Source organism: Siphateles boraxobius, unplaced genomic scaffold, assembly GCF_051911475.1.
Source record: "Siphateles boraxobius isolate OS27281-9 unplaced genomic scaffold, OSU_SipBor_1 41, whole genome shotgun sequence".
Classification (NCBI taxonomy): Eukaryota; Metazoa; Chordata; class Actinopteri; order Cypriniformes; family Leuciscidae; genus Siphateles; species Siphateles boraxobius.
In genome coordinates, this window is record NW_027509042.1 from 15,066,155 (window position 1) to 15,083,758 (window position 17,604).

General features: G+C 35.6%; 1 protein-coding gene across 2 annotated transcripts; it reads right to left on the bottom strand.

The window, feature by feature from the left end:
- Positions 1-1,155: 1,155 nt before the first annotated feature.
- Positions 1,156-17,406, bottom strand: ap1m3 (adaptor related protein complex 1 subunit mu 3). Of its 2 annotated transcripts, none has more exons than XM_077198554.1 (12): positions 17,128-17,406; positions 15,181-15,337; positions 14,981-15,048; positions 14,665-14,795; positions 13,117-13,264; positions 11,528-11,654; positions 5,883-6,025; positions 4,825-4,896; positions 4,388-4,546; positions 3,614-3,739; positions 3,458-3,533; positions 1,156-3,021 (listed from the first exon to the last, which is right to left on the bottom strand). In XM_077198554.1, exons 1-12 carry the CDS (start codon positions 17,167-17,169, stop codon positions 2,999-3,001), a joined length of 1,272 nt encoding a protein of 423 aa, XP_077054669.1. In that variant the 5' UTR covers positions 17,170-17,406; the 3' UTR covers positions 1,156-2,998. The 2 variants fall into 2 exon arrangements, with proteins under 2 accessions (XP_077054669.1, XP_077054670.1); XM_077198555.1 differs by having other exon boundaries at positions 17,133-17,304.
- Between the last annotated feature and the right edge of the window lie 198 nt (positions 17,407-17,604).

Here is a 17,604-nt window from a genome sequence, read left to right on the forward strand (position 1 = left end):
GAGAATCAGCAATTCCAAGTCTGAGGCCAAGGTTCTCAGTCGGAAAAGGGTGGCTTGCCCGCTTCAGGTTGGTGGAGGGTTCCTGCCTCAAGTGGAGGAGTTCAAGTATCTGGGGGTCTTGTTCATGAGTGAGGGAAGGATGGAACGGGAGATTGACAGACGGATCGGTGCAGCTTCTGCAGTAACATCAGCTTCTGCAATATGGTTGTCAACAAACGTGACACAAAAAATTGATTAAACATTAAATATCGTCAATACATTTTGCCTTTGATAAGATGACCCAATACAAAAGCAAGAATAAACCTTGTGTCCTCCGTGATTAGCCTACTATTCTTTCCAACAATTCACTTGACAAGCTCACGACTTCAGAAGTGGGAAGTACGTGTCCGATAGAATGGGAAGGCAGCATGACTTCATGCACCTCAAACATCTACTAAAAATGATCCTGGGACTGGTTGGGTAAAAGCCATTGCAGAAATGAGTCTAAGAAAAGGCCAAGCATGTTTGATTGCACATGCCACATGGATTGATTTTTAATATTATATGAATTGACATTCATGCATTAACTCTGTCCACATACTTTTTGGGATTTAGTCTGAAAGAGTGTTTTTTATCATCACAAACTGTTCTCTTCACAAAGCAATCCTTTATTTTGCAAATCACAAGTATGTATTATTTAAAAATATATTTAAATAACAGAAAGCTACTGGCTGGTTTAAATATGTTTAGTTTGGTCCCTCTTGTTTGAGGAATTGTGTTTGAGAAACCATGCAACTGAGTCATTCATCCATACCCTGTCCTGTGAAGACAGAAGTAAATTCTGAAAAGGCCAGTAATGGGTTGAGGGGGACCGTAATCATGGGTGGCTGGGTCGTATTGGGCACTGCCTGTTCTTATCCACAACAAGCTGACTATTGTGCAACAGCTGCTCAGTCACCATGTAAACAATAGCTGACTTTGTGACCCATTGTCACCCATCTACTGGCTTGTAATGTGTTGAGACTGATAAGAAATAAGGCGTGCAAAAATAGCAATGCGTAAAACACCCATACCACTGCATAAAACAGCAATTTATTACAATAGCTGGAATATCCATCGGTGAATAAACAAAAAATGAGCCTTTCCACACAGCGCAGAAAATAATCACAAAAATGCTTGCCAAGACAAAAATCCATTTATTTTCTCACAATTAGTATAGTATAACTATTGAGCAAAAAAAGTTGTCAATACAAAATGATCAAAAATACATATTTCAGATTTAGTGTGAAATAAATATCAGATATTGTCACGGCATTGACCTTTGGTATATAAACGAGGGAGGAAGCTGTTTTGACGTGACAAATAATATATTCTGCTGCCTCTGCAGAGGTGGCAGACAGTATTCCCCACACACACACACACACATCTCACTGATAAAACAACTGGTGCAATGCATGCCGAATGAAACGAGATCGGGGAGGATTTTCCCAGTGTGAACACGTACAATAACATACAAAAAAATCTTGTGTGATAAGATGTGTTGACTGCTTTGGATTAAAGAAACAAACACAATCATAATTAATCCAGCATCAACATGGAGCCGAGTTATTTGCTGCTATAGGTTCATGGTAATGCCATTAAGCATTTCCACTTTTTATTTCACCTTTAAAAGTCTTGGCATTTGTGGTATTTTGAGTGAGCACAAACCAACCTAGACCAAAGATAAAGATACAAGCTACTGTGGTGAAAATATAGCATTACTGTGCTGTCCTAACAGTTTGCAGCCTTATTAATCATTGATTTTGAGCACAAGGTATTCATTTCATTGGGCCTGTGGTTGTGTTTACAGCTCCACAGACATAAGATCATATAACACTGAGATATAGTCCCTCCACCTACAGCAGAAATGAAAATAAGCAGCTTAAGTTAAAATCTAACAAGTTGAAGGGATAGTTTACCCAAAGAAAATGAAAATATGTCATCATTTACTCACCCTCATGTCGTTCCGAACCTGTACAGTGATATTTTAGTATCATTGATTTGATTTTTATGTTTTCTGTTTTTTATTTTCATTTTAGTTGAAGGCATTTTGTTGCGTTTTGGTCATTTTTATTGGTCTTTTTTTGTCACTCTTTACATTGTGTTCTTAACTCAACAGTGTAATTATATGTAATTACAGAAATCAATTACAGATATAATTACATGCAGGTAATAAATAACATAAATACAATGTAAAACATTTATGTACATAAGTGCATTGTATCAAATTATTCATTTAAATGTTAGTACATAGTGGTTAAAGACACCTAATATAAAGTGGGAGTGTTTTTTTAAGTATGTCTTTATGGCTGCTATTAAGTTTTAGTTTTTAATTTATTTAGTTTTTAGTTTATTTAGTATTATTTAATTATTCTGGTACTTCAACTTACTAAATGAAAATGAGAAATGTTTCCTTTGCAACTAGCTGATATAAAAATAAATTTATTTTTTTATATATTTTATTTTATTTTAGTCAAGTAATGAAAATGTTTTTTATGGTTTTAATTTTAGTTAATGATAATACCCTAAACCTGTCTGAATGTTTTATTCTTCTGTGGAATATATTTTGAATGTTTCAGCTGCTTTTGTTTATAATGAAAGCAATGGGGTCCAAAATATGAACAACATTGGACCCTACTGACTTTTATTGTATGGACAAAAAAAAAATCAGTTTATTGCGTTTAAATAGAAGAAATACATACATGGTTTGGAACGATATGAAAAAATCTCTTTAAATAGCCTAGAACATGTATAGGTAGATTCATGGATGCTTCTGTAATACGACCTCTGGATTATAATCCAAAATCAATTGTTTTTATCAGTAACTTTGCAGTCTGACTTGTTTAATTTGTAAAACCTGATCTCGGACAAAAGCAATCAGATGGGAACCGCCACCTGACTGTTGTGTGTAAGGCAGTAGTTGTCTCACTGATGAAACAGGATAGATAGAACACACAACATACACAGGCATTGTCCTCTCTCAGTTGGTCCTCAGCTGATAATCTGTCAAAAATGTTCAAGCAAAGTCAGAAAAGCACAACTCATAAATTGAATATAAAAACTAGTACATGAAAGCTTATTTAAGGGCATCTGAATATGTTATTGACATTTGAGTGTTTGGATATATCTGAAGAATTCTATTGTGGCTTGATGTCTGCTCTGCATTTCTTATGAATAAGTGAAGAGGGCTGAAGGATTAGATTGACTCTCTCTCCTCTGGTATCGCTGATGCAAATGGAAAACTGATAGTCTACACTATTTCAAACTGTGTGTGTGTATGTGTGTGTGCGTGTGCGTGCGTGTGTGTGTGTGACAGAAGACAGAGTGAGGCTCATGTTCACTGAACTCTTAATGCAGGGTGAAGGTAAACTTTATATCAGAATGATATTTGAGAAAGTGAATGACAGTGTGTGAGAGGGAATTTCTGAATGTGTCTCACCTCCACTCTGAGTAATATAACGCACCCACGGTAATGCCTGGTATCCGCTCTTCTCGATAATCTTTAAGTATCGCACCTGTGTTGGTAAATAAAATTAAGTCTACTGCATAGTGACTATTATCAAAGAATATTTTGTGAGGTGAATGTGTGTTGCACCTGAATGCCCGACACGGTGAAATATGGAATCTCAAACTTCACTGTGATTGGTCGCTTGCCCTCGAGTTCATTACTTTCCACACTTGGCAGTCCAAAATGAGCTCGCATCATGAACTCTTTTCCGCCCTTCAACGAGTAAAGACACATCATTAGTTTTTGACACATCTAACTGTCTAATTAACATAGCAAAAACCATCACTTCAGTAAAAAGTCCTAATTAACAGTTCAGTTCTAAATGAGTCTTCTGAACCATGGTTGATAAAAAAAAAAATTCTCTCTTTTCAACGTTGCCACAGCACAAAACTCCAGGACTGACTTATAGCCTTAAAACACCAAAGACATAATCAGGATTTGAAAAAATTTCTTGGCTAAATGTCCCACATGTCTGTCTTCTAGAAAAAGCTGTTTTTGCAACTAATGGTAATGATAAGGCACTACATTTTTTATTTAGTATGTCTTTGCTTGTACTATGTTTGATGTCTTTCGCAAGCAATTCATTTTTTATATTTTGTATACATGCTCCTTTGGCAAACATTTTATTTTTGTTTATTTTTCATACATTCTCACAAGGCTTTTGCCTTCGATTATAGAGGACATATACACTACATTTAATCATTTAGCAGCACATAGACTCTCTGTGAAATCAGCAAAAATGTGAGGTGATGGATTATCTGTTTGTTTGTTTGTTTTTTTATCTAAAAAATAGATCAAATAACCTTTTCAGTGATTTGCAGCAACACCAACATCCTGCATAACATATTATATGGTACTTACAGGGAAGGACTTAATGTTCCATTCTACCGCACTCTTCTCAGGAACCCATTTAGCCTGGCCTGTGGTGGTCTTAAATTTGGGGGAGTCAGCGTCACTTGGAACAGGAACTAAGATGGACACATTGTTGGCAGTGGAGCGGCTCTTGAACTGACTGCGGGCCTGGAGAACAGATGGAGGAACTATAGCACAACTTCACACTCCAAGTAAAACTTCCAAAGTACACTTTCAGAAATTAAAGTTTCAGTATGGCAAAGGCAATAGGACAATGCATGTTTATGTCAGAATCTAACAATTCTTTTTACACAGCTCAGGTAAACTCTGAGCCATTCCTCAGGACAGAAGCCTGAAAGCTAATTACTGAAACCAGGGAGTGTGCTGGAGGAGGCAAAGCAAGAATCAGTGGAAAGTGTAGATTGTGTATATGTGTGCAGCTCTACCTTAACCTTGATCTCTACTCGACTGTGAGAGAACTTCTCTATTACGCTCTCAATCCATATCAGAGGCTTCACCTGTCAGGACAGAGGAGTGACAGGAGAGCAGTGAGTCTGCTGACACTTATTGAGCCACTGACTTGCCTTTTTGAAATATAATCTTCTTAAATAAATACAGAAATATTTTCAAACAGCATAACATCAACTTTGAAAACAATAAGAAATGTTTATTGAGCACCAAATTAGCATATTAGGATGATTTCTAAAGATCATGTGACACTGAAGTAATGACACTGGCGCAATGGCTGATAAAAATTCAGCTTTGCCATCACAAGAATAAATTAAAATGTATTCCAATGGGAAACTAATTGTAATAATATTTCACAATATTACAGTTTTGTAGTTCTGTATTTTTGATCAAATAAATGCAGCCCTGGTGAGCAAAGGAGACTTCTTTCAAAACCATAAAAAAATCTTAATGACCCCAAACTTTTAAATGTTTGTATTTATCTTGTATACATGTATAAACTGTATCTTGTCAGTTATCATATTTGAAATAAAAAATGTATTTAAAGAATGAGTAAATTATCAAAGTAAATTATGAGTAAAACAAGTAGTGTAACTACTAGCAGTTTATTGCTCACACTGGAAGTAGAAGATACATTTGAATGCTTTACACGGCATATACTGCAGAAATAATAAGAGTAGTATGCTAGTACATGTATGCTATTCCAAACATAACATTTGTTTCATGTTTTTGTTTTCGGTCTTTCAAGTTCATATTCTTTTAATTTCAAATTCTTTGTATGGGTTTTGCTTTGAAGTTCCTTTCTTGTTTTCTCATCATATTTGTTTTTTTGATTCTTGTATGTTTTTATTTAAATAAAGCTCTCTGAGATCTCATCATTACAATGGCACAAAAAAACTATAATGGATTCACACATGCATTAATCACGTGATAAACTTTCACATTCTAAATGATTAAACATTATTATGACAATATCTATCTTTGACAAAATATTCTAAACTCATTGATCGGAGACTAGTGTAGATGCAGCACTGACCGTGGTGTTGAGTCTGTAAGACATGAGTTCGGATTCTCCATCCGGTGGGATGAAAGAGATAGTCCGGTCATTCTCGAAGCGAGAGAGACGCACACATTGATGAAATTTCACATCTTCCATCTCCACAGATTTGCTCTTCTCTCCTGAGAAAAAGAGAAACAGAGGTCTGAGAAAGAGCAGGGTGAATTCTAATATAAGAAAAGTGGTTGCTGATGATTATAATTTGTGCAAAGCTAGTTAATCAAATTGAAAGCTGCACACGCATGCACCATATTCACACACAGAGCGTTCTAATGTGTTTCCTGGATATTGCAAACAATAGCACTTTTGTGCAGCCAGGTAAGTGTGAAGGTAGTTTATTTGTTTGACCTCAGCAAAGAGAAAGCCAGTGACTACAGAAGAGCTTCTTAATGAGTCAGGGCCTCTGAGCCCCAAAACACACTAATACCACAGAGCTGTGGGATTTCACCAGCACTCTCACTGCAGGATTGTGTGTGCGCATGAGCCTCTCTTTATATTTATGAATGTATTCCGCTCTGTCCAGGAATGACATTTACAGTGGAACATGAAAGAGCTCTCAGAGGTTTGAGCTGGAACTCAGAGGTCAGATCAGAAGCTTTGGGTGTCTATGTCCTCTGCCGCTGATGAGACGTGCTGGCCTAATGATGACATCAACCGCAGGGACTAAAGGTCGGGAAGGGGTTAGGATGCTCTCTTTTAGCTCTCTGATTGGCTCCCCAGGGTCCACAGGCAGAGGCTTCAGAGAAAGTGATTGGTGTTCAGAACCAGAGGTACATTTTTAGGTACACATTTAGGTACACATCTTTTGACGTGGCAGTAAATGTGCTCTGAAGATAATGTTCTATATAATATTAGTATAATTAGAACATAAAATATAACATTTATAAAATATATATAGGCTCCAGCATGTCTGCGACCCTACAGAGAACAAGCGGTTTGGAGGATGAATGGATTGAATGTACAAAATGTCACATTATTCTTGCTTCCATCGAAGCACAAGACACTTGATATTGTCAAATCATGCTGGATAACATGATAATTAGGTTTTACACAAACTTGTCAAGTTCAAATTAGGTAGAGAGCAGCTGTCATTAAAGCAAAAGAAAGACTAACTTTTTTTTACAAATTAAATCAAAATGTTACTCAAAATATTTGTAGTTTTTTCTTTAAATTAGATAAAAGCAATAAATAAATATTATTGGTAAATAAATAAATAAATTATAATGTGTAATCTGTGTAATTACAGAATCATTTCATATCAAGATTATTACAAAGAGGAAAATGTCCTATATTTTAACCTTCACAATTAAAAATTTGCATTTTCAAGGTTGAGCCTCTAGAGAGCAGTGTTTCACTTGTCTAATTTTCATTCTACTGCTGAGGAGAGATATTTCTTGGTTCATATTAGTATGGCAAGCCGATTTTACTTTTATTCATTCCCAGGATATGAATTCTTGATATTAACTATAAAAAAGTAAGAAATATATTCCTGATATGTGAAATTGGAATTCCAACTAGTAAGAAATCAATTCTTGATATCAATAAATTAATTTGAATGGCAGCCTATGGTGATATTTAACTAGTAAAAATATAATTACAGATATCAAGAATTATAGTTTTTTTCTACTTAGAATTTGTGTTTCTGCTAGTGATGACATCATTGTTGATATCAAGAATGAACATTTTTATTAGTGGAAATGTAATTCCTGATATAAAAAAATTTGCATTTTAACTAGTGACAATTTAATTGTTGATATCAAGAATTCATTTCGTTGGAATGAATAAAAGTCAAAACGGCTTGACATATATTAGGACTAAAACTGCAAGAACAGAATGGCACATTTACCTTGAGCTATGTTTATGGTCCGTGTAATGCTTCACAGTTCAGTTTTCAGACAATACAATGCAAATGCAAAAATGAAAAATTTAAACCAGTTTTTTTCGTGTACTTTTGCTAAATTGTGACTTCAGAAACAATCATTTGAACAGTGTTGGGAAAGTTCACTTTCTACATGAACTAGTTCAAAGTTCAGTTCACAAATTTTAAAACGAAATAGTTCAGTTCATTGTTCATACTTCACAATTTTGAACTAAGCTTACGGTTCCAAAAAATGAACTAGTTCATAGTTATTTTTTTCCATATGTTGCTGCGAGCTATTTTTTAAAATTATTGCCACAACCCATACACAACCACAGACTTTTTTGAGTCGGCGGGCAAAGTTTGCACAGAAATGTAAGATTTTTCCCATCCTCACCGACCTTGTCTTAAAACTGATCATACGATACGACGCCTCCTCGCTGCTTTGTCGACTACATGCTGCTTTTTGTTTTGATGACGCATGCGGCGGCCGCGGTGCGACACTGGTGGCTTGTGTTGCCAAATTGGGTGTTTTTTTTCGCTACATAATAAGGCCTGTTTACGTGTGTTTTATCCGGGTTTTCGCCTGGAAGACTATAGAAATCTGGCACCCTATTGAACGAAGTTAAACTGATGGTACTGATCCACTTTTGCAACACGACTGAATTCAAGTTTACCGCTATGGGCGTGGTTTTGACCCAGCGGCCAGTCTAGAACAAAGGCCCCTCGAGAGACTACTTCTATTGGATAGACGCGTCGCGTTTGACGGATTCATTTGCATAAAGATGGGCATCGGCCAGCTTTTTGACACGCAGCATTTTTCCCAATGAAGCGCCACCTTCCCGGGATGCTTTGCGGGCGCGTTAAAGTCGCGTGACGTCACCCATAGGAATAAAGTGAAGTGCGGGGCGACTGAAGTGTCGCACGGAAAAGTCGATCAGTACCGTAAGAGAGCGTGCGTTCACAGACACCAGAATGAACGCGTTCACAATAACGTCCATCAGGCAGTAATACAGTACTTTCAGTTCACGTTCGTCCAAAATATGAAGGAGTTAATGAACTATCGTTCAATGAACACGTTCAGGCACAACACTGCATTTGAATAAATGAAATCTAACCGATTATATATTTTTCCTTTTCTTATCTTATAATTTGCACTGTGGGATGTATCATTTGCATGGGGGGTGAGGCCGCGGAATACTATCATTTCATTGGTGTAACTTCATTTAAACTGCATGCACACTGAGGAGTATCGATTCTTTTTAAGAAAAGTATTGATTCTTTTTGGGGATAGTAGCGATTCACTTTAAGAAAATAGCAATTCTTTTTAAGAAAATTAGCGATTCACTTTAAGGAAAGTAGGAATTCTTTTTAAGAAAAGTAGATTCTTTTTAAGAAGAGTAGTCATTTTAAGAAAGTAGCCATACAGTTTAGGAATAGTAGCGATCCACTTTAAGAAAGTAGCAATTCTTTTTAAGAAAAGTATACATTTTTTTAAACAATAGTATCGAATCACTTTAAGGAAAGTATTGACTCTTTTTAAGAAAAGCAGTGATTCTTTTTAGGAAAAGTAGCGATTCAGTAGCTATTATTTTTAAGAAAAGTATTGATTCACTTTAGGGAAAGTATCGATTAATTTTAAGAAAAGTATCGATTCCCTTTAGGGAAAGTAGAGATTCTTTTTAAGAAAAGGATTGATTCTTTTTAGGAAAAGTATTGATTAATTTTAAGTAAAGTAGCGATTCATTTTAAGAAAAGTAGCGATTCTTTTGAAGAAAAGTATTGATTAATTTTAGAAAGTAGTGATTCTTTAAGAAAAGTAGCACTTCACTTTGATAAAGTAGCAATTTTTTTTTTTAGAAAAGCATTGGTTTATTTTTAGAAAGTAGCAATTCTTTATAAGAAAAGTAGCGATTCACTTTTTAGAAAGTATCAATTCTTTTTTAAGAAAAGTATCGATTCACTTTAGGAAAAGTGTCGATTCTTTTTAAGAAAAGTATCGATTCTTTTTAAGAAAAGTATCGATTCACTTTAGGAAAAGTATAGATTCTTCTTAAGAAAAGTATCGATTCACATTAAGGAAAGTAGTGATTCTTTTTACGAAAATTAGTGATTAATTTTTAGAAAGTAGCGATTCTTTTTTTTTTTAGAAAAGTAGCAATTCATTTAAAGAAAGTAGCAGTTCTTTTTAAGAAAAGTAGAGATTCTTTTTAAGAAAATGTAATTGTTTAAATCAAGAATTCATATCGTGGGAATGAATAAAAGTCAAAACGGCTTGCCATATATTAGGACTTAAACTGCAAGACCAGAATGGCACCTTTACCTTCAGCTATGTTTACAATAGTTTGTGCCACAGTGCAACTTTATAGTGGGAAGTGTACAGGAAACAAGTAGGTTGATTTCACTTCCCTGAAACCATATCTGATAAAACAGTTTCCTGTAGAAGTAAAATAATATGTGACTTGAAATGTCTATGAAATGTTGGCAAGCTACAGCACAGCTTGGTTGATAAATGCATCTAAAATGCATCAGATATTAAAGGGGCACTATGTAACTTTTTTTGTTTTTATTTTGTTGAAAATTAACAAAATTTAAAGTAAATACACCATCAATCCTTCTCCCAAAACGTGTTTTTGTCATACCCTGATTCACCGTGAGTCCGTTAAAAGTGTTTATATTTTAGACCGAGCGGGATGCTTCTCACGCAAAATTGCGAACTTGTGTCACTCGTCCGTGCGTGTCTCGTCATATCTGTAAATAGAGAAAAGCTGATCTGGCTACTTTGACCCATATGGGAGTGGCATATGTTAATTGTCACAATGAGTGAGAAAGGTTGACATGGAGCACACTAAATCTTGAACCTCCGTGGAATCACCTGTTTTAAAAAATAAACAAAACCGTAGAAAAGAGAATAGTCTGCTGGCAAAAAAAGAACGACAGCTCGTAATAAAATGAGAAAATGAGAACCAACATAGTCAAACTCAGTTCCTGGAGGGCCACAACCCTGCAGAGTTTAGCTTCAACCCTAATTAAACACACCTGATCCAGCTAATCAAGGTCTTCATGATTACTAGAAACTTCCAGGCAGGTGTTTTTGGAGCTGGTTGGAGATAAACTCTGCAGGACAGTGGCCCTCCAAGAACTGAGTTTGACACCCCTAAGCTAAAGGGTCAAAAGTTACATTGTGTACCTTTAATTGAACAGAATATCATTGCTCAATTTGATAGAGATTTCCTTTCTGTTGGATAGTAAGTCTGGAGCGCTCATGTTCTAGAATGCATAGCTGCATGTATAGAGCACATGCAGACTGCATAACTGAATCCTGGTCTACTGTGAAACTAACACCCGCTGGGTTAGGCCCGGGGTGGAGATTAACCAAGAGAATCAGATGAATGGAATTCACCTAACAAGTGCAAATGAGCGAGACACTTAGAATAAAATATGTTAAGACAATCAATTGACAGCTTGAGACTATCAGCCCTGGGAATTAGGTTACTTAGGTTACTAGGTTAGTTACTTTCTGCACTACTAGAAAAAGTCTGAAATGTGTAATTTTGGTCACCACTTGTTTTACCAAAAGGTAAAAAATAATGATTGAACATTTTTTTGTTCCACACCCCAAAGTTATGCCATTGGTTGAGCCAATATTGCTACTGCCACAGAGCGGGAATCAAATAGCTTACTTATCGTTGTCTCTGCGTATTAAGCTGCATTTTTACATCGAAAAAATATGCATTTCAGTTTACTGATAGTTGTGTGTACTCACGGCCAGTGGTCTCAAACAGAACTTTGTCATTGAGTCCAAGTCTTAACTCAGGCATGCCTGTCAGAACGACTTTGAGCTTGATGCAGCCCAAAATCTCGCTTCGTAGAACACTGCCTGTAGCACTGACCTATAACGAATAAAACAGAGAAGACAAATGCAAAGCACAATCAAGAGTGGCAAGGTGTGATATTGCATCATCACCATTACTGCCATCCACAATTTATTACGCTCTGTCGGGCAAGGCAGTAACTGTGTGATTTGTGCTATAATGCGTTTGCAAAGAGAGGGCTGATGTATGCTGTGATAACTACGAATATGAGAATGTAATATATTATATTATGCTGAAATATTAAAAGTATACAAGCTGGACTCTAAAGATAGATCTAAACCTAAAAAAGTCAACATGGAGTCAATACCTCTGAGGGCTCTCAGATACAAGAGACAGAAAAAGCCAGAGCGAGAAAGCTGCACGGATGAATAGCAATGCAGAATTAGAAAGCAATGAGACGTGATTTAGCTCTTAATCAGAAGAGAGGTGCTGCTCAGAGCTACTGTCTGCCAGAGCTAGACCCTGACTCTGAAAAGCGCTAATGAATCCATCAAAAACCAGTTCAGTTTGAGGGGGGGGCTGAGAGTTAAGGAGCAGAAAAGAAAGGCAACAAGAACTTAAAGACGGCAGCTGCTTCCCCCCTCTCTCAATCTAAGGAAGTCTGGAGACTTGACCCTTTTGACCATGAAAACATGAAGGAGGTCGGCTGAGGTACAGTAGGAGGATGGGGCGATAGCGTGGGCTGTTTGATGTCTGTACAGAATAAGCAAAACCGATCCAGTGTGTGGAAAGCTGTGCTTTTTTGTGCTCATTTTTAGATTTTTATTATAAAACAAGTTACTTTTTCAAATAAATAATGCATGTTATGCTTTTGTATTTATTAAAATGTATTTACTTAAAACAACTTTTTTCTTGCATTTATTTGATAAAAAAAACAGTAAAAGTCATTTTGTGAAATACTATTACAATTTGAAATATTTTAATATATTTTAAAATGTCAATTTTGGTGCTCAAAAAACATTTCTTATTATCAATGTTGAAAACAGTTAGGCTGTTTAATATTTTTGGATATTATTATTTTTGGATGTGGAAACTGTGATACATCTTCTCAGGATTCTTTGATGAACAGAAAGTTTTAAAAAAACACCTTTTATTTGAAATAGAAAAAGAAAAATTTTATTGACCCCAAACTTTTGAACGGTAGTGTACGAACAAATTTCCTCACGTTGAAATTTGATAAGGACTAATGGGACAAGAGTAATTACTTGCACCCACGCATTATCAATATAATATTTAAAATTAATATGAGCAGCATCTATGATGACTGTAATTTTATCAATTAGAATGTATTCCTGAATCTTTTGTTAGTCCTGGAACAACATAGTCCCTCTTCCCGACCCTATCCATTAAACTCCCTAAAGTCATAGGGAAATCATAGGTTAAAAAGAGTAGTGTTGAACCCTCAACCCTAAACCACACCCTAAAGACTGATTGGTTGATTCAGGAATGTTGTCCCTACAGTAAAATTAAATCAGCTCACCAATAGGTTAACAGACTCAATGACATCCATGAAGACTTCATTTTTCCTGTATTTGATGCCCTCTGACCTCCAAGACACAGCATTTGTTACTGTAGCTGGGGGCCGTGGCGCTCCCACCTCCAGCTTATGCCCCTGTTGGGTGATGTACCTGTCATGGAAGTGAAAAAAGGCCGTTAGGTCATAGTAACATTAACAATGACCAAGAAAACAACAGTCAGCATAAAAATATATATATATATTATTTTATATTATGCAGATTAATTATTATATCAGCCCACCAGTGTATGCCAGCTATTATTATGTGATGGACATTATTATTATGTCATGATGTCAATCTGTCATTTGTCACAGACTTAACTCCACAGATCTAATTAGATTTCAATTAAAAGGAGTCAGTGAAGCAAGTAACTTCAGCAGGTATGTAAACAGACCCGCTGGTGTTAGAATTCTGAGAGAACAAGGACTCATGAGAAGAACATGGCTGCCCCTAGGGACAGACTGAAAAACACCTGACCTTGTTTGTCTTTTTTTTTTCATCACTTATATTACTGTAATGTTTTCTTTACCACACATCCTTCACCTCGCACATGAAAAATACGTATGCAAAAAGAAATGTGTGAACACTAACATTAGCGTGAGTGTTCAATCACCCCTGCTGAACATCAGTGTCCCATTTAAAACACCAAAACAAACCACTAAATATTCAATACATAGGTTCCCTCATTCATTCCAAATTGATTCTGCATCAATGTTGTTTTTAGAACAAGGTCTGAGAACTGTAGATGTGTATGTGTGTGTGCTCAAACCTCAAGTGTCTCCAGCTGACAGGGTATTGTGTTTCTGTCAGTGAGACCTAGCATTAATTAGCTATCCGCTAAGTGGTTGCTTGCAAAGACAAAAAACTAATAAGCCCTTATAAACCTGAAATATGTTTATAAAGAACTGACAAACAAATTATATGTACAATGTTTTTTTTGTTGGTTGGCTTTAGCCTTTTTATCATTTATCATTTGCCCTCTCGATGTAAAATAAAGCAGCTTGTTTTAATAACATTTTTAATAAGCTAAACAAGCTCACATTTTGCATTTTGAATTATTCTTTAATCTTCTAAATAGATAAACCACCGGGAAGAAGTCATGATTAAATAGGAAGTAGCGATAGATCTTTTCTTCCGTCTGTTGCTCCACTGGGAGCTCGAATTATGATATTTCAAAATGTAACATATGCATGTATGAATTGTTCACAATAATACCAATAACATAGTTTTAGAAAACAGATAGGATAAATTTTCATTTTATTGCATCTTTTAAAATGTCTCTTTATGCTTACATACATTACATTTCTCTGGTCCAATCATCTCTCTGTGTAATATAAAAAAAACTATCTACTGCATTTCGTCAAACTGTGCTCTGCACAGAGCATATACAGTGACTTATGAATAGCACTGAGCTTGAATAATGAATGGCGATCCCTCATAGCACTGTTAGTGAAGGATGAATAGTGTTCTCTGAGGAGTGATGGTTGAATGGTGAGTCTGTCAAAACTTACTCTAGTAAGATCTTGCTGTCAGTGGTCTGAGGGAATCCAAAGTCCATGACTTCATCCATTAGCTCATATACTGTCACAAAATTGTCTCGAATGCTCTCTTCTTCCAGTGACTTGAAATATTCAATGAACACCTGCAAACAAACGGTCAAAACTAAATTACAGTAAATGCACATACATTTGGTAAGGATATATTATAGTGAGGAATTGTGCTACGGCAGTGTTTTTAGGGTATTGATGTTTACACAGTCAACAAGATTGTACTGTGCAAGGTTTTATTGAAGGCGTTGTCAGGTTGATAGATATAAAATTCACTTACCTCAACTAATTTGTACAGGAAGGAGTATACAAGAGCAGCATTGGTATTTTTCTTTGTTACTGCAACCACTGAGTACAATCTGTTAAGTGGTTAATACGGTAAAAATTTGCAGAGCTATTTCTGTACAACAGTAGGACAAATATTCACAAAAGAAGATGGAAGATATTATATTTTTACATTTACAAGCATATGGAGGATACAGTACAGGTTGCTGTGCTTGATCCAGAGGAAGTGGGTGGAGCCATGAATAACCACTGGAGACAAATCTGCATCTTCCTCTCTCTTCATCATTATGGGCATGAAGTGGTCAATCTCATTGGCGTCTATGTTGCCCATGTAGTTCCGGCATATGAGCACCTTAGAGATGGAAACAAATTTGAAAGCATAAGAATGTCATAAGTATCCCAATTCTGCTCCTTGAAGACCCCAATCTCTCCATTTTAGGCGGAAAATGACAGACATTGATTTTGTGTTTTGTTTTGTTCTGGTTTGAGTTTTTATTTATTTATTTATTTATTTTTAAAATATTTCGGCACGAGTCATCACACACGATTTCTTATGTCATTAAAAGTAAACAATTGTAATAAAATTCAAAAGGCCAAAAGGACACTTACAGCACAAGGTTTATTTGCATAGACTCAAACCAGACTGAGGAAATGTTAAACAGCTAAATCAATAAGAGTTATCAACCAATATCCAAGATGCAATTAAATGCTTAATCTTTGCACTTTACAGGTGCATTGAAAGTATAGTATGGTGAAACCTAAAGGATCAGAGAAATCTGACTTTAACATGGCTGGTGTTAAGGTATTCCTTCAGATGAAGATATTGAATTGCTCTAGGGCACAGACAAGAGTGCTTTCATCAGCACTGCCAAAATCCAGGGGTATATTGGAAGGTAATCCATTCCACTGAGACCCTGAGGATCCGTTTTCATGGAAACACTTCTATCCATCCATTACAAACTAATGTGTTCTGAGCTTCTCTCTCTATATACATATCTTTATATTCTCTTTTATATATATATATATATATATATATGTCCTGGTGTCCTCTACAGAGGGCATAGCATAACAGCTGTAGAGGACACCAGGACTAATTTTCTTTAAATACAAAGACATAAATAAACATAAATAGGCAAAAGCAATGCTATATTTTTTTAATCGGCAATCAACTTTTAGGTTTAAAGGATTTTTTATATACCAAACTTTGTATAAAGATGATTCTCAACTATGTTAAGAAAGATATAACGGAATGATATACAGAATGATATACCATTTAAATGTATTCAATATATGTGGAAAAGGGGGTTTTCCTATTTTATACAATGTATCTATACATTGTATCTAATTTGTGTATTAATGTATTCTTGGAAATAATGGAAATAGTAATTGGCATGATTTTCATAATAATATCTAATATTTCATAGGGATATTGAAATATAATTTCTTTCCCAATTCACTTGTTGTGTCTCCCAAAATGCCTGATAAACATGATTTAAGTCTTGGTGTCCGCTACAGTGTACATGTATAAAAGCGATGTATTGTTTCGTAACAGAGAGTCTTTAACAGTCGTAACACTTTCCTGAGATTTTTATTGATGACAAACAATTCAAAAATTAGTCAGATTTAAATGATAATTACAAATAAGTATCATATTTCCATAAAAGTGTTAAATTTGGTCATTAAATTAATGTCAGTCATTTTTAAAGTCCAATGAGAGGCAGTTGCCATTGTGAAACAATACCAACGGTATTGTGGTGATGTCAGGCAAACTGTAATTTCTGGATTAAAAAATACTATAGCACATGTACAAAATAATTTTTAAAAAAATGTTAGCAGGAGCCTGTATATTTTATTGCAACAGCATTTATATATAGAAACATACAATATGTAAACCATGAACAGTGCAAGTGAAAGTGTTTTAGTGAAAAGTGCTGGTCACTTTAAAAAGAGTGTCTCTGTCTTGTGCCATTTTGACATCATTAGTTGTTTTAGAAACCTTTAAGTGAGTAAGTACATAGAATTTACTTTTGCAATTGATATTTAAACCTCGATTATCTGTAGCTATAAAGGTTTCAAATAAACTGAAACAGTCTGAGAGTATACAGTGTTCGACCTTCCTCCGACAGGTGCACGCGCTCTTACCTTGCCTTTCAAGTCCAGGATGAAGATCGCGGACGCTGCCATCGTTATCAAAGCTGTTGTATGACAAGAAGTAACTGACAGGTGCTGAAGTTTTGTCAATTCTAGTAAAGTTTAATCACTCGAAATGAAGCGAGATCTTCCCCATCCCTTATACACGCATCTTCCGGGTTTAGAGGCGTCTAACCGGTTGTGCAGCTTGAGCTTGTTGCTCTTCTGTACACTGCGAGACGCGACGCGTCCAAACTAGAACACTGCCATTATTGTTAACCAATGCTGTTCAAGTTTTGACGCGTCGCTCAATTGCAGATAGAAGCGGTGTGACGTAACATCAACTACTTTCAGGTGACAATACACACAAAAGAAGCCTATTAACACTGCATTAGTTTAGGATAATTTGAATGCCATTTCATGTTTAATTTGTCTTATATATAAGGCCATTTATAAACTGTAATAAAATTATAATCATTAATATATAGG